The following is a 23,874-nucleotide window of genomic DNA, read 5'->3' as shown; positions in this document are numbered from 1 at the left end:
GCCACCGCGCCCGGCCTTTTTTTTTTTTTTTTTTTTTTTTGAGACAGAGTCTCACTGTGTCACCCAGTGGAGTGCAGTGGCCGCATCTCAGGTCACTGCAACCTCTGCCTTCCAGGTTCAAGCGATTCTTTGCCTTAGCCTCCCGTGTAGCTGGGATTACAGCTGCACGCCAACACAACCGGCTAATGTTTTGGATTTTTAGTAGAGATGGGGTTTCACCATGTTGGCCATTCTGGTCTGGAACTCCTAACCTCAAGTGATCTTCCCAACTCAGCCTCCCAAAATGCTGGGATTACCGGTGTGAGCCACTGCTCCTGGCCAGGTTTCTTTAAAAAAAAAAAAAAAAAAAAAATCGTCTTTGTTAAGATTTAATTCATATGCTATACAATTGACTGATTTAAATTGTACAAGACAGTGATTTTTGGTATGGTCACAGAGTTCTACAGCCATCACCATAATCAACTTTAGAACATTTTTTTTTTTTTTTTTTTTTTTTTTTTTTGAGACGGAGTTTCGCTCTTGTTACCCAGGCTGGAGTGCAATGGCGCGATCTCGGCTCACCGCAACCTCTGCCTCCTGGGTTCAGGCAATTCTCCTGCCTCAGCCTCCTGAGTAGCTGGGATTACAGGCACACGCCACCATGCCCAGCTAATTTTTTTGTATTTTTAGTAGAGACAGGGTTTCACCATGTTGACCAGGATGGTCTCGATCTCTTTGACCTCGTGATCCACCCGCCTCTGCCTCCCAAAGTGCTGGGATTACAGGCTTGAGCCACCGCGCCTGGCCTAGAACATTTTTATTACTCCAGAAAGAAACTGTGTCCATCAGCTGCCACTCCCAATTTCTCGAAGAATCCCAGTCCTACTAATCTACTTTTTTCTTTTTCTTTTTTTTTTTCTTTTTCTTTTTGAGACAGTTTCACTCTTGTCATCAGGCTGGAGTGCAGTGGCATGATCTCAGCTCACTGCAACCTCTGCCTCCCAGGCTCAAGGGTTCTCCTGCCTCAGCTTCCAGAGTACCTGGGACTACAGGCATGTGCCATCATACCTGGCTAATCTTTGTGTTTTTAGTAGAGACGGAGTTTCTCCATGTTAGTGGCCAAGATGTTCTTGATCTCCTGTCCTTGTGATCTGCCCATCTCAGCCTCCCAAAATGCTGGGATTACAGGTGTGAGCCACGGCACCCAGTTCTTATTAATTTACTTTCTGTCTCTATCCTGTAGATTACAAATTTACCTATTCTTTTCTTTTTACTTTTTTTTTTTTGCGCTGGCGGGGGGCGGGGGACACCGAATCTCACTATATTGTCCAGGCTTAACTTGAACTCCTGGGCTCAGGTGATCCTTCCCACTTAGTAGCTGGGTTCACAGTAAGATTTCCCTATTCTTGACATTTCTATAAATGGGTGCTTGTCATATGTGATTTTCTGTGACTGGCTTTCACTTAGCATAATGTCTTCAAGCTTCATTCATGTTGTAACATGTATTAGTTCTCCATTCCTTTTTATGGCTGAATAATATTTTATTGTATGGCTATACCACATTTTGTTCATCCGGTCATCAATTGATGGATATTTGGGTTGTTTCTACTTTTTTACTACTGTGAGTAGTGGTGCTAAGGACATTTGTATACAGATTTTTATGTGGACATTTGTTTTGTGCATATATACCTATGAGGGGAATTGCTGAGGCCTATGGTAACTCTGTGCTTAAAGGAAGACTTTTAGGCCAGGTGCAGTGGCTCACGTCTATAATTCTAGCACTTTGGGAGGCCAAGGCAGGTGGATTAGTTGAGGTTAGTAGTTCGAGACCAGCCTGGCCAACATGGTGGACCCCCATCTCTACTAGAAATTCAAAAATTAGCCGGGCATTGTGGCACATGCCTGTAATCCCAGCTACTCAGGAGGCTGAGGCAGAAGAATCACTTGAACCCAGAGGCAGAGGTTGCAGTGAGCCGAGATCACATCACTGCATTCCAGCCTGGGTAACAGAGCAAGACTCTGTCTCAAAAAATAATAATAATAAAAAGGAAGAGTTTTGAGTCATCCTCATGACAGAGGCTGCAGAAAAATGTGAGGTTATCAAGAAAGTGGAGTTTAAAAAGGGAGGAGTCAAGGATTAAGTTTTAAGAACTCCCTCATTTCTGTGGTAGGCAGGGTCAGATGCATAAGGTGGCAGATACCAAAGGCATCCATCTCCTTCGAAAAATCTGCCCTTATACTGCATTTACTCTTCAAATCTGTATGTGGTGTGACAGCTGAAAACTGGACTATGTATGTTGTTGGGAAAGGAAAGCTGAAGCAAATTAAAACTGAGCACTTCCTACTTTTTTTGGCATCAAATAGCAATTCCTCATTATCTCTGTTTAACTTCCCCCATCCCCTACCTTTACACACGCGCGCGCGCACACACACACACACTCACTCACACACATGTGTGCACAGCCTAAAATCTGAAGTGCCCCTAGAAATATATTTCTCTATCTGGAGCTGAAGGAGAAAGGGGAAGATTCTAGATCTAAAAGGGATGCATGTCTCTCAGCACTTTTTTTTATTTGAGACGGAGTTTCACTCATGTTACCCAGGCTGGAGCGCAACGGCGCGATCTCGGCTCACCGCAACCTCCGCCTCCTGGGTTCAGGCAATTCTTCTGCCTCAGCCTCCTGAGTAGCTGGGATTACAGGCACACACCACCATGCCCAGCTAACGTTTTGTATTTTCAGTAGAGACAGGGTTTCACCATGTTGACCAGGATGGTCTCGATCTCTTGACCTCGTGATCCACCCGCCTCGGCCTCCCAAAGTGCTGGGATTACAGGCTTGAGCCACCGCGCCCGGCAGCACTGTTTTTGAGAACAGAGTCTTGCTCTGTCTCCCAGGCTGGAGTGCAGTGGCGCAATCTCGGCTCATTGCAACCTCTGCCTCCCGGCTTCAAGCAATTCTCCTGCTTCCGCCACCTGAGTAGCTGGGATTACAGGCACCCGCCATCATGCCTGGCTAATTTTTGTATTTTTAGTAGAGACAGGGTTTCACCATGTTAGCCAGATTGGTCTCGGAACTCCTGACCTCAGGTGATCCACCCACCTCAGCCTTCTAAATTGCTGGGATTACAAGCATGAGCCTCCACGCCCAGCCTCACAGCACTGTTTATGAAAGCTTTTCACATCCAGAATCTCATTTGATTCTTGTTCTACTATACAAACAGTTTATCTCTCCTTGGTAATGTTTTGTTTTGTTGTTTGTTCATGTTTTTCTTTGAGATGGAGTCTTTCTTTGTTGCCAAGGCTGGAGAGTAATGGCATGATCTTGGCTCATTGCAACCTCTGCCTCTGGGTTCAAGTGATTCTTCTGCCTCAGCCTCCTGAGTAGCTGGGATTACAGGAGCCTACCACCACACCTGGCTAATTTTGGTATTTTTAGTAGAGACAGCGTTTCCCCATATTGGCCAGGCCAGTTTCGAACTCCTGACCTCAAGTGATCCACCTGCCTCAGCCTCCCAAAGTGCTGGGATTATAGGCATGAGCTGTTGTGCCCAGCCTAATGTTTTGGGTTCAGTTTTTTAAATTTGTCTTTGTGTGTTACCTAAACATCATGGACTAGCAATCTGATTTCTTACCATTTCTTGTATTTAAGTCAGTATTACAACGTTATGTTCTTTTACCTTTGGGAAGCTTCATTAAAACTAATCTTTTCTTGGTTAATTAAGAGTACTTGATACTCTTGTACTACAGAGTATCAAAGTACTACAAGAGTATCAAGGTCCTGAGTATGTGTTTGTTTTGACTGCATTACAGGCATGGTGGCTCCTGCCTGTAATTCCACCACTTTGGGAGGCGAAAGCAAGAGGATTGCTTGAGCTGAGGATTTGGAGACCAGCTTTGGCAACATATCAAAACTTCGTCTCCACCAAAAAAAGAATTAGCCGGGTGTGACTGGGCACTGTGGCTCACGCCTGTAATCCCAGCACTTTGGGAGGCCGGAGTGGGCAGATCATGAGGTCAGAATTCGAGACCAGCCTAGTCAAGATGGTGAATACCCATCTCTACTGAAAACACAAAAATTAGCCAGGTGTGGTGGCGTGCACTTGTCCCAGCTGCTTGGGAGGCTGAGGCAGAAGAAGTGCTTCAGCCCAGGGTGCGGAGGTTTCAGTGAGCTGAGATCATGCCACTGCACTTCAGCCTGGGCAACAGAGCAAGATTCTGTCTAAAAAAAAAAATGCTAGATGTGGTGGTGTGCACCTGTCCCAGCTACAGGAGGCTGAAGCAGGAGGATCACTTGAGTCTGGCTTCAGTGAGGAATGATTACACTACTGTACTCTAGCCTGGGTGACAGAGCAAGATCCTATCTCAACAAAACCAAAAACAAAAAAAAAAAAAATAGGAAAGCATGAAGTATCTCATCTGATTAACCATTTTCTGCCTTGGTAAGGTCAAAGCAGATCCCCCTCCCCCCACTTAGGCAAGATTTATTTCAAGGCCTGTAAACATTCAGACTAATCCGAATGGTCAAAGTGTATTTTGTTGTTGTGGAAGCAGCATGTTTCATAGACTAAATCTAAAAAATTACAAGCCAAGAAACTCTGGTCCTGAGTATATGTGTGTTTTGACTACTTATATAATATAGTGTTACAAACTACTTAGATATAAGTGTTTCAGCAAGTAACCTGTTGCTACCATTCAATGCAGGAAATGAAACATTACCAACACAGTGGAAGCTCTCTTTCTAGATATCCCCCCACCTCCATCCTCTCAGGTAACCATGTAATATTTTAGGCAGGTCATATTTAACCTCCTCAGGTGTGGTGTTAGGATGTATAACAAGAAGCTGATAGCTGCCCTGCTTACCTCAAAGGGTTGTTGTGAGAATCAAATGAGTGATGACTGTGAAAACACTTGGAAAATCTCAAGATGCAGGATAGAAATCAGGAAGGATTCTGCAAAGGGGCTGGTTTAGTAGTGTCTCGTGCTAGCCTAGGTAGAGAGAGCTCAAATATTTAGTAAGCAGTAAAGGAATGGAATTCTACTTTTTTCCTATCCTCCCTCAAAAAGGAAAAGTCTGTATATGAAATTTTCCAGAATCCCTCAGTATGTATTCATTCAACAATTATTTGCTGAGTAAATACTGTGGGATAACATGGGGATATAGCAGTGAACAAAACAGGTGAGGTTCATGCCCATGAAAACAAACAAAATCGTCTTAATTTTCTAATTTACATCAGGTCTATCCTTGGATGCTTTAGACAGCCTTATTCTCATCTACATTTGCTGGCCCTTCATGTTTAAATTGAGAATTGTTTATAAGGCAGTATTTTAATTGAGGTTAGACAGATGTGTATTAAATTTAAGGTATTTATTTTTCTACAAATTCATAGTCTATTAAGGAGAAATTTTTGGTGCCAGATAATGCTGGCATTTAAAGTAGAGTTTATTTTCTTCATTGTAGCCAGTTTGAACTGAGGCAGCCTTTCTAACCTATCAAGGTTTTAAACTTTATCCCTTCCTTTGATTTGTGTCAGGGTGAATCGTTTGATGTAAAAGGCTTGACTACATAATCTACATCTGCCCTAATGCTGTCATCTGGAGTAGAGACTCAGCCAGTTCCACTTGATTCCTCCATGTCTGCCGTGGTACAGGAATTATACTCTGAACTCCCAGTAAGCGTCTCCAAAGAGCTTCATGCTGACCCTGAGCCAAGTGTGATTCCAGATGTAAAACCTGGAGCCTCAAGCTCTCTTTTAAGTCAGAGTAGGGCATTGCCCTTGGAGCTGCAGAGGACTCATGCGGAGAGTTGTTGTGAAGAAAACTATGAGACCTTGGATCATGGGAGTGAGCCTGGGCGATATGGGCTAGTGGACTCCACAGCAGGAGGTTCTGTGGCTTCTGGGATCTTGGATAGGGCAAACAGAAGCAAGAGCATGGAGCCAAAGGTCTTCAGAGATCAAGGGGGGCAGGCGAAAATTATAAAAGAACCCTCTGAGGGAACAAAGGAAGATCCACATCAACATTCCACAGCTGCTGAAGAAAAGATTAGCCCAAGTCAGGTAAGAAATGAAATCTGGATTCAGAGGAGTTGAGGGCGAATGTCAGCTTTCTCTTGATAAAATATAGATGCTGACGGTTAGCTTATGATTTATTCTTGAAACATTTTCAAAATGTTGATTTCGAGGTTCCCTTTTTTGATGATCTTTTAAAACATTTGTGTCACATCAGACACTTGAAGAGAGGAAGTGCTTAGTGAAAAAGTGTCATTTCTCTGAAGCCGCAACTGTATATGGAATGTTGAGTTTGAAAATCATGTGGTATTTCAGCATTTGATGTTAAGAAATGGTATCTAGCCGGGCGCGGTGGCTCGAGCCTGTAATCCCAGCACTTTGGGAGGCCGAGGTGGGTGGATCACGAGGTCAAGAGATCGAGACCATCCTGGTCAACATGGTGAAACCCCGTCTCTACTAAAAATACAAAACATTAGCTGGGCATGGTGGCGTGTGCCTGTAATCCCAGCTACTCAGGAGGCTGAGGCAGGAGAATTGCCTGAACCCAGGAGGCGGAGGTTGCAGTGAGCCGAGATCGCGCCATTGCACTCCAGCCTGGGTAACAAGAGCGAAACTCCGTCCCAAAAAAAAAAGAAATGGTATCTATACTCAGTCCTTACATTTTGGTAGGTTGAAGTGAGGTATTGCAGAGAAACCTTTGAAGGGAGGCTTTTTTTTTTTTTTTGAGAGGGTCTCATTCTATCACCCAGGCAAGAGTACAGTGGTGTAATCTTGGCTCACTGCAACCTCTGCCTCCCAGGTTCAAGCAATTCTCCTGCCTCAGCCACCCAAATAACTGTGATTACGGCTTGAACCACCGTGCCAAGCCAGTGTACACTTGAAATACCCAGAGAGGTGGGTTAGTTGAGAGTAATAGTGAGCTGTGATAGTGTGATGTTCTCAAATTCCTTTTTTTTTTTTTTTTTTTAAAAAAAAAAAGGCTAGGCCGGCCTTAAATTCCTGGGCCCAAGCAATCCTTCCACCTCAGCTTCTTAAAGTGCTGAGATTACAGGCATGAACCATTAAGCTGAACTCCCCCAAATTCCTCTTTTTTTTTTTTTTTTTTTTTGACACAGAGTCTTACTCTGTTGCCCAGTCTAGAGTGCAGTGGCATGATCTAGGCTCACTGCAACCTCTGCCTCCGGGGTTCAAGTGATTATTCTGCCTCAGCAGCTAGAATTACAGGTGCCTTCCACCATGCCCTGCTAATTTTTGTAGTTTTAGTAGAGGTGGGATTTCACCATGTTGACCAGGCTGGTCTCGAACCCCTTATCTCAGATGATCTGCCCACCTCGGCCTCCCAAAATGCTGGGATTACAGGCAGGAGCCACCATGCCTGGCCAGGCGCTCTAAATTCTTAAAAGGAATGTACCTGCCCAGTGAACTCTCTGCTCTAGATGGTTTTCTAAGCCAGGGGTCGGAAAACTTTTTCTATCAGGGTCCACGTAGTAAATATTTTAGGCTTTGTAGGTTATATGGTCTCCTTTTTTTTTTTTCTTTGAGATGGAGTCTTGCACTGTCGCTGGGCTGGAGTGCAGTGGTGTGATCTCACCTCACTGCAACCTCCACCTCCTGGGATCAAGCGATTCTCCTGCCTTAGCCTCCCGAGTAGCTGGGATTACAGGCACCAGCCACCGCGATCAGCTAATTTTTTTGTATTTTTAGTAGAGATAGGGTTTCAAAATGTTGACCAGGCTGGTCTCAAACTCCTGTCCTGTGATCCACCCGTCTCGGCCTCTCAAAGTGCAGGATTACAGGCATGAGCCACTGGGCCTAGCCACATATGTTCTCTTTTGGAATAACTCAGCTTTGCTATTGTAGCATAAAGTGGATAGAGGCAATACGTAAATGAATGAATGTGGCTGTATTCCAATAAAATTTTATTTATTAGCACAGCCTGCTGACCTTAGGGCTGTAGTTTGCCAACCCCTGCTCTAGACCCACTAACAAATTCATGTTCTTTGGGCTGCCTGGAGTAGGCTCCCATCCCGCTCTTGATACTTACATCATTTCTTTTTTTTTTCTTGAGACGGAGCTTCACTCATGTTACCCAGGCTGGAGTGCAATGACACGATCTCGGCTCACGGCAACCTCCGCCTCCTGGGTTCAGGCAATTCTCCTGCCTCAGCCTCCTGAGCAGCTGGGATTACAGGCACGCACCACCATGCCCAGCTGATTTTTTGTATTTTTAGTAGAGACGGGGTTTCACCATGTTGACCAGGATGGTCTCGATCTCTTGACCTCGTGATCCACCCGCCTCGGCCTCCCAAAGTGCTGGGATTACAGGCTTGAGCCACCGTGCCCAGCCACATCATTTCTTTACACAGGATGAAAACCAGTTAATTGTTGTTAGTGGGCTTCATACATTGACTGTGATTAGGAATGAACGAACATTAAGTAACATTTAAACATGTTATCTGAGTTTATGCTGTGATGCCCTTTTAAAAATATAATTAAAAAAAAAAGAAAGTAAAAATACAATTAAATAGGTAAAAGACTAAGGATCCGGAAGTTTTTATTGTTACTTCTTGGTGTGATGGGCTGAGTCTAACAAGAAAAGATTCTTTTTTTTTTTTTTTTCTTTTTTCTTGAGACGGAGTTTCGCTCTTGTTACCCAGGCTGGAGTGCAATGGCGCGATCTCGGCTCACCGCAACCTCTGCCTCCTGGGTTCAGGCAATTCTCCCGTCTCAGCCTCCTGAGTAGCTGGGACTACAGGCACGCGCCACCATGCCCAGCTGAATTTTTGTATTTTTTTAGTAGAGACAGGGTTTCACCATGTTGACCAGGATGGTCTCGATCTCTTGACCTCGTGATCCACCCGCCTCGGCCTCCCAAAGTGCTGGGATTACAGGTGTGAGCCACCGCGCCCGGCCGCTTTTTTTTTTTTTTTTTTTTTAACCAATTCAGGGACCTGCCACTTCAGGAGAGAAAGATTTCTTAATGTAATATTATATAAAAGCATGTGTAATAACACATAAAGTATAATGAATACAACACCCATATGCATTTATGTATGTATATCTGCAGACATACATGCACGTTTACATAACAACCAACCTAAGAACTAGATTACTATCTCCCTGTTTTTTTTTTTTTTTCTTTTGATACAGAGTCTCACTCTGTCACCAGACTCCGGGCTGGAGTGCAGTGGCGAGATCTTGGCTCACTGCAACCTCCACCTCCCCAGTTCAAGCAATTCTCCTGCCTCAGCTTCCCAAGTAGCTGGGACTACAGGTTCACGCCACCACGCCCAGCTAATTGTTGTATTTTTTAGTAGAGACGGGGTTTCACCATGTTGGCCAGGATGGTCTCAATCTCTTGACCTTTTGATCCGCCCGCCTTGGCCTCCCAAAGTGCTGGAATTACAGGCATGACCCACCGCACCCGGCCCTCCCTGTTCTTTTTTTAAAGCATCCCTTTTCTGCCTCCCAGCTCCACCAGAGGTATATTCCATTTTGAATTGTATAAAGCAGAATGAAATTTAATAGATACAAATGTTAATGTTTTGTAGTTGGTTTCAAAAAGTGATCTCCACAAGTGAAAAGAAACATAAGTACTTAATGGGGAAATGGTTGCATACCATTTAAGATTTGCAAACCCCAGGCATCCCCTGATCTCAATTTATAAGAGCTCTTGCTAGATTGGCAAAATATCAGACAGTCAAAAGACAACTGACAAGTTGAAGAACATATTTGCAATGTGTATCAGAGATAAAGGGCCTATATTTGTAATATATAAAGAACTCTTGAATTGAGAAATGAAGAACCAAAGCCAAATAGAAAAATGAGAAGACTTGGGCTGGGCGCTGTGGCTCACGCCTGTAATCCCAGCACCTTGGGAGTCCAAAGCAGGTGGATCATGAGATCAGGAGTACAAGACCAGCCTGACCAAGATGGTGAAACCCCATCTCTACTAAAAATACAGAAATTAGCAAGGTCTGGTGGCAGGCATGTGTAATCCCAGCTACTTAGGAGGCTGAGGCAGGGAATTGCTTGAACCTGGTATGTGAATGTTTCAGTGAGCCGAGGTCATGTCACTGTACTCCAGCCCGGGCGACAGAGAGGCTTTTATCTTCAAAGAAAAAGAAAAATGAGAAGGGAGAGAGAGAGAGCAAGAAAGAGAGAGAGAGAGAGAGAGAGAGAGAGAGTGAGTGTGTGTGTGTGTGTGTGTGTATGTAACAAGTGTTTGGTGGTTAAACATAAGAGATGGTCAGCCTTATGTAATTAGAGAAATGTAAAGTTAACCTGATAGACCACCTTCTTCCCTTTAAGGGTACCACTTTTTGACTATCAGATGGGTGAAAAGGAAAATATAGGCCAGGCGTGGCGGCTCACACCTGTAATCCCAGCACTTTGGGAGGCCGAGACAGGTGGATCACCTGAGGTCTGGAGTTCAAGACCTGCCTGACCAACATGGAGAAACCCCAACTCTACTAAAAAAAAAAAAAAAAAAAAAGAAGAAGAAAGAAAATGTATGACAATGTTGTCTGGTTAGCAAGGCTGTGAGGAAACACATTCTAATGCATTGCTGGTGTGAATGCAAACTGATGCAACCTTTCTGAATAATTTGGCAACATTTAACAAAACTACTGGTGCATTGACCTATTGACCCAGCACTTCAAGGAAACCCTACCTTAAAAGATGCACTTCGGGCCGGGCGCGGTGGCTCAAGCCTGTAATCCCAGCACTTTGGGAGGCCGAGGCGGGTGGATCACGAGGTCAAGAGATCGAGACCATCCTGGTCAACATGGTGAAACCCCGTCTCTACTACAAATACAAAAATTCAGCTGGGCATGGTGGCGTGTGCCTGTAATCCCAGCTACTCAGGAGGCTGAGGCAGGAGAATTGCCTGAACCCAGGAGGCGGAGGTTGCGGTGAGCCGAGATCGCGCCATTGCACTCCAGCCTGGGTAACAAGAGCGAAACTCCGTCTCAAAAAAAAAAAAAAAAAAAAAAAAAAAAAAAAGATGCACTTCTAGCAGTATAACAGTGCATATGCACGAGGTTGTTCTTTTCAGTAGTTTATAATTGCAAAATATTGGAAACTGCCTAAATGCCCGTATATAGGAGCAGTTAAATAAATTATGGTATAAGAGATGTCCATACATGGAGTATTATGCAGCTGTAATAAAGTATGAGGAAGACCTCTATATGCTGATATGGAGTGATTTCCAGGTGTGTCAGGGGTCCCCAAAACCACATGCAGGTTTTGAGATTTGCTGAAACTCACAGGACTTGGCATTTAGTTGTTCTCACAGCTACAATTTATTGCAGTGAAAAGATAAAAAGAAAATCAGCAAAAGGGAAGGGGTCATAGAGCAAAGTCCAGAGAAAATCCGGCGTAAGCTTCCAAGAGTCCTTTCCTAGTGGAGTCACACACACTTAACCTCCTCAAGGAATAAATTGTGACAACACATATGAAATAATGTCTACCATGGAAGTTTGTTAGAGGGTCAGGGCCCAGGGATTTTACTGGGGACTGGTTGCGTGGACATCCTCTGCCTGGCACATAGCAAAATTTTCGACTCCTAGAAGGAAAGCAGGTGTTTAGCATTAAGAAAAAGAAAAGGAAAAGGAAAAAACAAGAAAGGGTAGGAGGAACTGGCACTTCTGTAAGTATATCTTTTGGTATAGTTCTAACTTCATACTTGAAAAATAACTAGCCGGGCGCGGTGGCTCAAGCCTGTAATCCCAGCACTTTGGGAGGCCGAGGCGGGTGGATCACGAGGTCAAGAGATCGAGACCATCCTGGTCAACACGGTGAAACCCTGTCTCTACTAAAAATACAAAAAATTAGCTGGGCATGGTGGCGCGTGCCTGTAATCCCAGCTACTCAGGAGGCTGAGGCAGGAGAATTGCCTGAACCCGGGAGGCGGAGGTTGCGGTGAGCCGAGATCGCGCCATTGCACTCCAGCCTGGGTAACAAGAGTGAAACTCCGTCTCCAAAAAAAAAAAAAAAAAAGAAAAAAAACTTGACAAACTCTAGTGTGGGACAGTTCCCAAAATTAAATTTTTTTTTTTTTTTTTTTTTACATAGAGTTTCACTCTTGTTGCCCAGGCTAGAATGCAGTGGCATAATCTCAGCTCACCACACCTCTGCCTCCCAGGTTCAAGCAATTCTTATGCCTCAGCCTCCCGAGTAACTGGGATTACAGGCATGCGCCACCATGCCTGGCTAATTTTGTACTTTTAGTAGAGACGGGGTTTCTCCTTGTTGGTTAGGCTGGTCTTGAACTCCCAACCTCATGTAATCCACTTGCCTCGGCCTACCAAAGTGCTGGGATTAAAGGCGTGAGCCAGTGTGCCCAGCACAAGTCTAACTGTATTACAAATTAGGAATAAAACCAATGGGGAGGTTAGCCCACATTACTTTAGCAAACAGTAATTCAACTATATCCTCTTAAAGACTAAAACAAAAAAATAATGGAAAATATTAGTAAATTTGTTTCTCACAGGGCTAGGACTTAGCCATTTTTTTTTCCCTTTTTTTTTTTTTTTAAAGGATCTCCCACTAACAGACTATCAAGGAGTCCAGGAGAAGTGGTTGACTTAGCCATTTCTAAACAAAATACTTATATGTATTCTAGGCTGGGGAAATAAGTAAACGTATTGTGGATAATGAGAGCCAGCTTTCTCTCAGAGAAAGTAATTAGAAAGGAGGGGTGGCGAACATGAACCCTGTGGTGTTGAATTGGAATTGGAGTTACCAGTATGAACTTGGGGTTCTTAATATATACACATAGAGATGGCAATATGTGAGTGTATAAGATAGGGCCTAGAAGTAGTGACAGACACCTTGTAGCAATGAGCATACCTAGTCTTGGCTTCTAAATACTTTTTTCCAATAAAAGGAGCCAAGATTCCTTGGAGAAATGGCTGTTCCAAGACAGGAGAGGGAAAAATGCAAGAGGTGCCTAGAATAATTTGTGGCCAAATGCTCAGAAAATTATGGGGATATAACAAAAGGACACAGCAGCCAACTTGAAGGGGCTCCCAGTGGCCAAGTATGGGATGATTTGAGCTTAAAATAAATGATAGTGATGAATTATTCTGCAGTTACTTTTACAGCAACCTGTAGTACTCATAGAATAAAACAAATACCTATGAGTCCATGTTAAATAATTAATTTAAAAGTGAGAAACTGGGCCAGGCGTGGTGGCTCAAGCCTGTAATCCCAGCACTTTGGGAGGCCGAGGCGGGTGGATCACGAGGTCAAGAGATCGAGACCATCCTGGTCAACATGGTGAAACCCCGTCTCTACTAAAAATACAAAACATTAGCTGGGCATGGTGGCACGTGCCTGTAATCCCAGCTACTCAGGAGGCTGAGGCAGGAGAATTGCCTGAACCCAAGGAGGCGGAGGTTGCGGTGAGCCGAGATCGCGCCATTGCACTCCAGCCTGGGTAACAAGAGCGAAACTCCGTCTCAAAAAAAAAAAAAAGTGAGAAACTAAAAGTCTTATGGGATTCCAGTTAATAAATACAGACGGAATGATGGAAATAGAAAGGCACTGTCTGGCAACCATTGCAGTAATAATTATCTCAAGCAAGAATCATTAATAGATGTTAAAGCTAGTGGCTAGGCCGGGAGTGATGGTGCATGCCTGTAATCCCAGCACTTTGGGAGGCTGAGGTGGGTGGATCCCAAGGTCAAGAGATCGAGACCATCCTGGCCAACATGGTGAAACCCCCGTCTCTACTAAAAATACAAAAAATAAAAAATTAGCTGGGCTTTGTGGCACGTGTCTGTAGTCCCAGCTACTTGGGAGCTGAGGCAGGAGAATTGCTTTAACATGGGAGGCAAAGGTTGCAGCTAGCCAAGATCGCGCCACTATGCTCCAGCCTGGTGACAGAGCAAGACAGGCATCTCAAAAAAAAAAAAAAAAAAACCAGTGACTAAATGTTTGAGAAACAAATATTTACATAGTCTCAAAGTATTTCCCTACAAGATATTTATTAGTTACAAAGGTTTAGAATAGTAAATTCATGATGGAGAAACCTGGCAGAATCCACCCGGACCAAGTCATGGAAGTTTGACCCCCTAGAAATGAGGCACCCTAACATCATGATACGACGGTGCCTCTTGATAGGACACTGCCTCCAATAGGACAGCAAGAGGAAAACCAACATCACTTCTGTGGTGTTCTTACCCCAAAAAGGCATATCTGGAATCTACTCACAAGGAAACATCAAACCCAAATTGAGGGACTGTGTGTGTGTATGCTCGTGTACACACGGGCACAGTGGCACAATCTCAGCTCACTGCAACCTCTGCCTCCTGGATTCAAGCAGTTCTCTGCCCCAGCCTCCCAAGTAGCTGGGCCTACAGGTGTGCGCCACCATACCCGGATAATTTTTGTATTTTTAGTAGAGATGGGGTTTTGTATGTGTTGGCCAGGCTGGTTTTGAGCTCCTGATCTCATGATATGCCTGCCTCCGGCTCCCAGAGTGCTGGGATCATAGGTGTGAGCCACCATGCTTGGCCTTTTTTTTTTTTTTTTTTTTTCTTTTTTCTTTTTTGAGAAGTGGTTTCACTATGTTGCCCAGGCTAGAGCACAATGGTGTGGTCTTGGCCTACTCCAGCCTCTGCTCCGGGTTCAAGTGATTCTCCTGCTTCAGCCTCCCGAGTAGCTGGGATTACAGGCATGAGTCACCATTCCTGGCTAATTTTGTATTTTTAGTAGAGACTGGGTTTCACCATGTTGGTCAGACTGTTCTTGAACTCCTGTCTCAGGTGATCTGCCTACCTCAGCCTCTCAAAGTGCTGGCATTGCAGGTGTGAGCCACCACGCCTGGCCCAGATTTACCATTTCAGCAGTTTGTTGTTGTTGTTGTTGTTGTTGTTGTTGTTGTGTTTTGAGACGTAGTCTCACTCAGTCACCAGGCTGGAGTGCGGTGGCATGATCTCGGCTCACCACAACCTTTGCTTCTTGGGTTCAAGTGATTCTCCTGGCTCAGCCTCCCGAATAGCTGGGACTACAAGCACGTGCCACCACGTCCAGCTAATTTTTGTATTTTAAGTAGAGACAGGGTTTTACCATGTTGGCCAGGATGGGCTCCATCTCTTGACCTTATGGTCCACCCACCTTGGCCTCCAAATTGATAGGATTACAGGCGTACGCCACCACGCCCAGCCTCAACAGTTTTTAAATATGCAGTTCAGTTGCATTAAGTGCGTTCATAGTCTTGTGTAACCATCACCACCGTCCATCTCCAGAACTTTTTTCATTATCCCAAACTGAAACTTAGTATTCATTAAATAGTAACTCACCATTCTCTCCTCTCCCCATCTCTGACAACAACCATGCTACCTTCTGTCTCTATGAATTTGACTACTCTTAAGTACATCATTTAAGTGGAATCATATGGTATTTACCCTTTTGTTACTGCTCTTAATATTTGTAAAAGCTATTCAGCAGAGTTTTAAACTGAGAAAAAAGAAGAAAAAAAACAAAGTTAAATATTCCAATCATGAAATATATATTTCAATCATGAATGAGAAGGTAAACAAGTGAAAAAATAATTATTTTTTCCTGTCTTAGGATCATGTCCAAAAGATATTAAAAATTTGTAACAAGTAATTGTGGGATTTGATCAAGATCACCCCACTGTTGTGGAGGGGAGGAGAAAGGCAGTAAAAGAGGGTGAACTATCTGAGAACAGGCACAGTGAAAGGGACAGCTGTAAGAGCCAAGCTCAACTGTGAAAGAATGTATTCAGTTCTGAACACCACTCTTGTAGGAGAAACGTCCAAATCTGTCATTCATGCAAAGGTTACTAGCCAGGATATGGAAAAGATTGGTCTTATTTAAGAACTGTGCACCAAGATATTCAGAGATGGGCATGTGACATCCCACACGGATGATTTAGTATTGAGAATTCTTTATACCATTCATGGTTTTTACTGTTTCGTTTTGGTGCTTACATACAAGCCTTAGAGCATTAAGCTTTTCATATATATTTGTGTAAAATATACATTTTACACAAATATATTTAAAATACATAAACTTACATAAATACATAAATTTTTTTCTTTTGAGACAGAGTTTCCCTCTTGTTGCCCAAGCTGAAGTACAATGGTGTGATGTCGGCTCACTGCAACCTCCGCCTCCTGGGTTCAAGTGATTCTCCTGCCTCAGCCACCTGAGTAGCTGGGATTACAGGCATGCGCCACCATGCCCAGCTAATTTTGTATTTTTAGTAGAGATGGGGTTTCCGTGTTGTTCAGGCTGGTCTCGAACTCCCAAGCTCGGTGATCCGCCCACCTCAGCCTTCCAAAGTGCTGGGATTACAGGTGTGAGCCACTGTGCCTGGCCAAAATATATAAACTTTTTATATATTTTTTTCCCATATGGTAGACCTACCTGGGTTGAATATGTTGTAAATGCTTTCATTCTAGGATACAATACATTAGTTGTGATCAACTCGAACACAGAAAAAATTCTGAATTTTTTTTTTAAGAAGGAGTCTTCTCTGTCAGCCAGGCTGGAGTGCAGTGGCAGGATCTGAATTGTCTTTTTTTTTTTTTTTTTTTTGGGAGGGGGAATTTCGCTCTTGTTACCCAGGCTGGAGTGCAATGGCATGATCTCGGCTCACCGCAACCTCCGCCTCCTGGGTTCAGGCAATTCTCCTGCCTCAGCCTCCCGAGTAGCTGGGATTACAGGCACACGCCACCATGCCCAGCTAATTTTTTGTATTTTTAGTAGAGACGGGGTTTCACCTTGTTGACCAGGATGGTCTTGATCTCTTGACCTCGTGATCTACCCGCCTCGGCCTCCCAAAGTGCTGGGATTACAGGCTTGAGCCACCGCACCCGGCCCTGTATCCATTTTTTAACAGCTATTTGAAGGTATATGGAGAAGGAACATTAAGGAAGCACAAGCTGCTGATCCCTTGAAGGATGTTATGCTGTTGGAGAATCTTAATTTATGATGGTGTGTTCGTAAAAGTCCCAGTCTTGTGTAATTTAGATGAATTTACTTAAATGCAAGGTTGTTGCATTAAGTACCCATTAAGCTTACTACTTCTAATCTGGGAGTCTTTGATCCTAGAGGAAATTTGCAGTAGCGTAAAGGAGCTTGCTGTTTGCTTAAAAGGAAATCTTGTTGGGAAGAATTCAATTTTCAGTGATTTCAGGTGAAGATTCTACACTTCATGGACACAGTTACAGCATTGGTGGTCATAAGCTATTCTCTGGGTCTACTAGAGCACTATTTCCGCCAGTGAAGGTTTGCTGATGGTTCTCATCGCATGTTGTAAAACGTATGTGACAGAAAGTTACCCAAAGCACGTTGCTGAGATTTAAGATAGAACTTTCTTTTAATTATTTCAGCAATTCTTTTGGATAATTCACTGTGGAAGAATGTTATATGCTTTACCAGCTAATATGAGCATTACCTACTAGAAGTCACCAGTGTTACTCTGAATTCAAATATGTAGAGGAAAATTCCATTTTAAGCTGTGCAAAGGTGATTTAAAGTTACTGTTTTATAGTTGTTCCTTTCTAGATATGCAAGTGTAGGAAACTGAGAGAGCCATCTAGAGATAAAAGAGCTTCTTTCATTTCGGAGCATTTTAAAAGTAATCATGGGTATAGTATGAAAGTAGTCATGGCTACTTTCACAAATGTCAGGAAGTAGGAAGTATCTCATTTGTTTCGCAATTTGGCCCTACAATTGCCTAATTTAGTGTATCGGAGATCCCATCTATAGAGGAACCATTGCTGACCTTCCCTCACCAATCTTCCTCTGCCTCCAGTTTGGGAAACTCAGATTTGGAAGCGCTCAGAGGGGTCTGGTTACAACCAGTGCTCCAGGCTCAGAGGTATACCAGGATTTAAAACTAAGGAGATTAAAACTACCTTGACAGGCTGGGTGTGGTGGCCACACGTGTAATCCCAACATTTGGGAGGCCAAGGTGGGAGGATCACTTAAGCCCAGGTTATTGAGGCTGCAGTAAGCTGTGATTGCACCACTACACTCTAGCCTGGGCAACAGAGCAAGACCCTGTCTCAAAAACAAAAACAGCTGGGTGCGGTGGCTCATGCTTACAGTCCTAGCACTTTGGGAGGCCCAGGCAGATAGATCACAAGGTCAAGAGTTCAACACTAGTCTGACTACCATGGTGAAACACCGTCTCTACTAAAAATAGAAAAATTAGCGGGGTATGGTGATGCATGCCTGTAGTCCCAGCTACTTGGAAGGCTGAGGCAGGAGAATCACTTGAATCCAGGAGATGGAGGTTGCGGTGAGCCGAGATCATGCCACTGCACTCCAGCCTGGTGACAAAGTGAGACTCCGGCTAAAAAAAAGGAAAGGAAAAAAAAAAAAAAGAAAAAGAAAAACTATCTTGGCTATAAAAGCCGAAGAGCTCAGCACATTTTCATTTCCCTCCAGATATTTGTGTTTTTTTCCTGATCTATACTGGTCTCATAGGAACAAATCAGAGAATTGCATTGTTTCCAAGACATACAGCCAACTTTTAATGGAAAATAAGACATAAAACCACAGATAAATAGTAAGAAGGACTTTTAAGACCCTCCTAAAATCTGCCAGAACTTTGGAGAAGTGTCATAAATTGATTTTTATTCCAAAACAGTGGGCAGGCAGGTAGGTGACATGTTGGGTGATCAAAGCAGAGAATTGTTTACTGTGAATTTGAAAAACAAATTGTACTATTATATGTATGAGCTTCTTATAGAGTTGTTTTTTTTTTATATTTAGAGCCAATTCTGTAAAATCTTATGTAGTTTTTAGAGTGCTATATAAGCTAGCAATTATGTCATTTGATGTTGAGAGGGATTTGTGTGAACATTTATCTTAAGTTTATCGGCCAGGCGTGGTGGTTCACACCTGTAATCCCAGCATTTTGGGAGGCTGAGGCAGGTGGATCATTAGGTCAGGAGTTCAAGGCCAGACTGGCCAATATGGTAAAATCTCATCTCTACCAAAAATAAAAAATACAAAAAATTAGCTGGGTGTGGGAAACTGAGGCAGGAGAATGCCTGAACCTGGGAGGCGGAGGTTGCAGTGAGCTGAGATCGTGCACAGGCTTGGCTCACTTCAACCTCCTGGGTTCAATCGATTCTCCTGCCTTAGCCTCCTGAGTAGCTGGGACTACAGGCATGTGCTACCACGCCTGTCTAATTTTTTTATTTTTAGTAGAGACAAGGTTTTGCTATGTTAGCCAGGCTGGTCTCGAGCTCCTGATCTCAGGTGATTTGTCATGCCCGGCCTGATTTTTTTTTGTTTGTTTTGTTTTGTTTTTCTTTTCTTTTTTTTTGAGACGGAGTTTCACTCATGTTACCCAGGCTGGAGTGCAATGGCGCGATCTCAGCTCACTGCAACCTCCGCCTCCTGGGTTCAGGCAATTCTCCTGCCTCAGCCTCCCGAGTAGCTGGGATTACAGGAACGCACCACCATGCCCAGCTAATTTTTTTGTATTTTTAGTAGAGATGGGGTTTCACCATGTTGACCAGGATGGTCTTGATCTCTTGACCTCGTGATCCACCCGCCTCGGCCTCCGAAAGTGCTGGGATTACAGGCTTGAGCCACCGCGCCCGGCCTGTTTTGTTTTTCTTTGGAGACTCTTGCTCTGTCACCAGGCTGGCATGTAGTGACTTGATCTTGGCTCACTGCAGCCTCACCTCCCTGGTTCCATCGATTCTCCTGCCTCAGCCTCCTGAGTAGCTAGGACTATAGGCACATGCCATCGCACCCAGCTAATTTTTGTATTTTTAGTAGAGATGGGGTTTCACCATGTTGGCCAGGATGGGCTTGATCTCTTGACCTCGTGATCCACCTGCCTCAGCCTCCCAAAGTGCTGGGGTTACAGGTGTGAGTCACTGGGCCCGTCCTGAATTTCTTCTTTAGGAAGAAACTGGTTGTCTGTTTGTTTTTTGAGACAGTGTTTCACTCTGTCACCCAGGTTGGAGTACAGAGGCATGATCTCAGCTCACTGCAACCTCCGCCTCCCAGGTTGAAGTGATGCTCCTGCCTCAGCCTCCTGAGTAGCTGGGATTATACAGGCACCCACCAGCATGCCTGGCTAATTTTTGTATTTTTAGTAGAGATTGGGTTTCATTGTGTTGGCCAAACTGGTCTCGAACTCCTGACCTCAAGTGATCCACCTGCCTTAGCCTCCTAAAGTGCTTGGATTATAGGTGTGAGCCACCATACCCAGCCTAATACTGGTTGTCATTGGTGGTATAATCGATTTTCCACTTCTCTCCAGTGAAGGGGGTTGAATTTATGATATTCTAGAATGATTAAGGATTGAGATACATCTGATTTCTTGATATTTTTCTTTCAAATGAAATTGAAAGTATATTCCAGCCATTTGTTTCTTGACTCAGAAGGCATATATAGGGTTTTGTTTGGATCTGCACATTAACATTTTCTTAGACCTCTGTTATTGTCACAACTTTAAAAAGCTTTCAAACTCAAATTCTAGATAAGTAGAAATTTTTATTGTTGACACTTACTTAAATTTGAGGTTTCCTTCAGTGCCCAATCTTTGTGACTGCTAGCCAATTTCCCAAAGTCATAAAGAAGTCTCTTAAAAATAATTAATATTGCTGGGCGCGGTGGCTCACGCCTGTAATCCCAGCACTTTGGGAGGCCAAGGCGGGTGGATCACAAGGTCAAGAGATCGAGACCATCCTGGTAAACGTGGTGAAACCCCGTCTCTACTAAAACTACAAAAAATTAGCTGGGCATGGTGGCGCATGCCTGTAATCCCAGCTACTCGGGGAGGCTGAGGCAGGAGAATTGCCTGAACCCAGGAGGCGGAGGTTGCGGTGAGCCGAGATCGCACCATTGCACTGCAGCCTGGGTAACAAGAGTGAAACTTTGTCTCAAAAAAAAAAAAATTAATATTGCCGGGCACAGTGGCTCAAGCCTGTAATCCTAGCACTTTGGGAGGCCGAGGTGGGTGAATCATGTGAGGTCAGGAGTTCAAGACCAGCCTGGCCATCATGGTGAAACCCCATCTTTAAAAAAATAATAGTAATAGAGAGAGATCCAAGATGGCTGATCACTAGCAGTTTGGGATTGTAGCTCCCAGTGAAAGCGCAGAGAACGAGAGGACGCCACACTTACAGACAAATTTTTGTTGCTCACGCACCAGGAGATTCCCAGTGGAGGAGCCCCATGGGTTGCCAGTGCAACTCTTGTGGCCGGCGAGGTGGTTTTGCCGCTGCCTTGGTGCGGCGGTTCTTGGTGCAGAGTCAGAAAAGCACCATCAATCTTAATGCCGCTGTTTTGGCCGTCGCAGTGGGTTGCTCAGATTTTATCGCTGGGAATCAACAAGTTGGACGTCCACTCAGAAACCCAATTATAAAGACGACAGATGAATAAATCTATAATGAAGAGACGAAACCAGCCTTAAAAGGCTGAGAATACCCAAAATCAGAACGCCTCTCCCTTTACAGGGGATCACAGTTCCTCATCAGCAACGGAACAAGGCCTGATGGAGAACAAGTGTGTTCCATTAACAGAGGCAGGCTTCAAAAGGTGGATGAGAAGAAACTTCAGTGAATTAAAAGAACTTCTAACCCAATGCAAAGAAACTAAGAACTTTGAAAAAAGGCTTGACGAAATGTTAACAAGAATACACAATTTAGAGAGGAATATAAGTGAATTAATGGAGCTGAAAAACACAACATGAGAACTTCGTGAAGTATGCACAAGTTTTAACGGCCAAATTGATCAAACAGAAGAAAAGATATCAGAGGTCGAAGACCAACTTAATGAAATAAAACAAGAAGACAAACTTAGGGAAAAAAGGATAAAAAGGAACGAGCAAAGTCTCTAAGAAATATGGGACTATGTGAAAAGACCTAATCAACGTTTGATAGGTGTACCCGAATCTGACGAAGAAAATCAATCCAAGCTGGAAAATACGCGTCAGGATATTATTCAGGAAAACTTTCCCAACCTGGCAAGGCAGAACAATATTCAACTCCAGGTAATAGAGAGAACACCACAAAGATGTTCCTCAAGAAGACCAACCTCAAGGCACATAATCGCCATATTCACCAGGGTTGAAATGAAGGAGAAAATACTGAGGGCAGCCAGAGAGAAAGGTCAGGTTACCCATAAAGGGAAGCCTATCAGACTCACAGCAGATCTCTCAGCAGAAACCCTACAAGCCAGAAGAGAATGGGGGCCAATATTCAACATCCTTAAAGAAAAGAATTTTCAACCCAGAATTTTATATCCAGCCAAACTAAGCTTCATAAGCAAAGGAAAAATAAAATCTTTTGTGAACAAGCAAGCACTCAGAGATTTCATCACCACCAGGCCTGCTTTACAAGAGCTTCTGAAAGAACCACTACACATAGAAAGGAACAGCCAGCATCAGCCTTTCTAAAAAACACCAAAAAGTAGAGAGCATCAACATAATCAAGAGTTTGCATCAACTAATGGGCAAAACAGCCGGCTAACATTAAATGGCAGTATTTATATTATTATTAATTCTAAATTTAAATTGACTAAATTCCCCAATCCAAAGACACAGACGGGCAAAAAAAGCCAAAACCCATCGGTATGCTGCATCCAGACCCATCTCACATGCAAGGATATACAAAGACTCAAAACAAAGGGATGGAGAAAGATTTACCAACCAAATGGAGAGCAAAAATAAATAAAAAGCAGGAGTTGCAATTTTTGCCTCTGATAAAATAGACTTCTAAGCAACAAAGATCATAAGAAGCAAAGAAGGATTTACATAATGATAAAAGGATCAATGCAACAAGAAGAGCTAAAGATCCTAAATATATACGCACCCAATACAGGAATACCCAGATATATAAGACTTATAAAGAGACTTAGACTCCCACACAATAATAGTGGGAGACTTCAACATCAATATAAGACAGATCAATGAGACAGAAAATTAACAGTGATATCCAGGATTTGAACTCAGATCCGGAACAAGTAAACTTAATTAACATTTATAGAACTCTCTACTTTAAATACACAAAATATACACTCTTATAAGTACCACATCACACCTATTTACAGGTTTAAATGAAATATTGGTTGGCTGCTTGTTTGTTATTTTCTTCCCTCATTTTTTTTTTCGTGTCTCTATTATTAAGCACAATTATAGGCATACCCACTTTTAGACGGCATTCTAGCCTGGGCAATAAAGCAACACTCCCGTTCTCTCTCCCTCTTCCTCTTCCTCATTCTTCCTCTCCTTAATTTTTTTTTTTAATTCTATTTTTTTTCTTTCTCTCTTTCTTCTTTTTTTCTAAAAAAAGAAAAAAAGAAACCTGCAGTGTTGCCTCTAAAGGCTGATAAAAAATAATAATAATAATAATAATGACTAATATTTATCCAGCCATGGTGGCTCACACCTGTAATCCTAGCACTTTGGGTGGTGGAGGTGGGTAGATCACTTGTGGTCAGGAGTTCAAGACCAGCCTGACCAACATGGTGAAACCCTATCTGTACTAAAAATATAAAAATTAGCCAGACATGGTGGCAGATGCCTGTAATCCCATCTATTCAGTTGGCTGAGATAGGAGAATAGCTTGAACCTGGGAAGTGGAGGTTGCAGTGAGCCAAGATCTCACTATTGCACTTCAGCCAGGGGAACCAAGAAAGACTGTCTCAAAAAAAAAAAAAAAAAAAAAATTCATGAGCTCAGAATCCTCTGAATCCCCCTTGACCGCTGGATTTTCTTACTACAGGAGGATATCCTGATGCAGTCCAGCAAAGAACTTTTACACGTGGACCTCCCTGAAGATTTTCTAAGGAGCAAAGGTATTTATTTCTCTCAAATCTCTTCGTTTTTCCATTTACTACAAATACTGTTTTAGTTCCATTTCCATTTTGCATTAA

General features: G+C 43.4%; 1 protein-coding gene and 1 long non-coding RNA gene across 10 annotated transcripts in view; both read left to right on the top strand.

Annotated features, from left to right (window-relative positions):
- The window catches only part of PRR14L (proline rich 14 like), a 70,190-nt gene that overhangs the window by 9,063 nt on the left and 37,253 nt on the right, over positions 1 to 23,874 (top strand). For 6 of the 9 annotated variants that reach the window (XM_032256537.1, XM_032256532.1, XM_032256535.1 and 3 more), the window contains exons 2-3: positions 5,512 to 6,036; positions 23,724 to 23,796. In XM_032256537.1, coding sequence (XP_032112428.1) covers positions 5,563 to 6,036; positions 23,724 to 23,796 — 547 coding nt within the window. In that variant the 5' untranslated portion in view covers positions 5,512 to 5,562. The other 3 variants (XM_032256538.1, XM_032256536.1, XM_032256534.1) reach the window with 3 other exon arrangements.
- On the top strand, positions 6,043 to 6,978 carry LOC116535495. The gene is made up of 2 exons (XR_004262229.1): positions 6,043 to 6,322; positions 6,622 to 6,978. It is a non-coding gene; the product is annotated as an uncharacterized LOC116535495 (long non-coding RNA).

Source organism: Sapajus apella, unplaced genomic scaffold, assembly GCF_009761245.1.
Source record: "Sapajus apella isolate SASKATOON/1434 unplaced genomic scaffold, GSC_monkey_1.0 scaffold95, whole genome shotgun sequence".
NCBI classification, from domain to species: domain Eukaryota; kingdom Metazoa; phylum Chordata; class Mammalia; order Primates; family Cebidae; genus Sapajus; species Sapajus apella.
The sequence above is the reverse complement of the archived record's forward strand: the minus strand, read 5'-3'. Positions and strand labels throughout refer to the sequence as shown.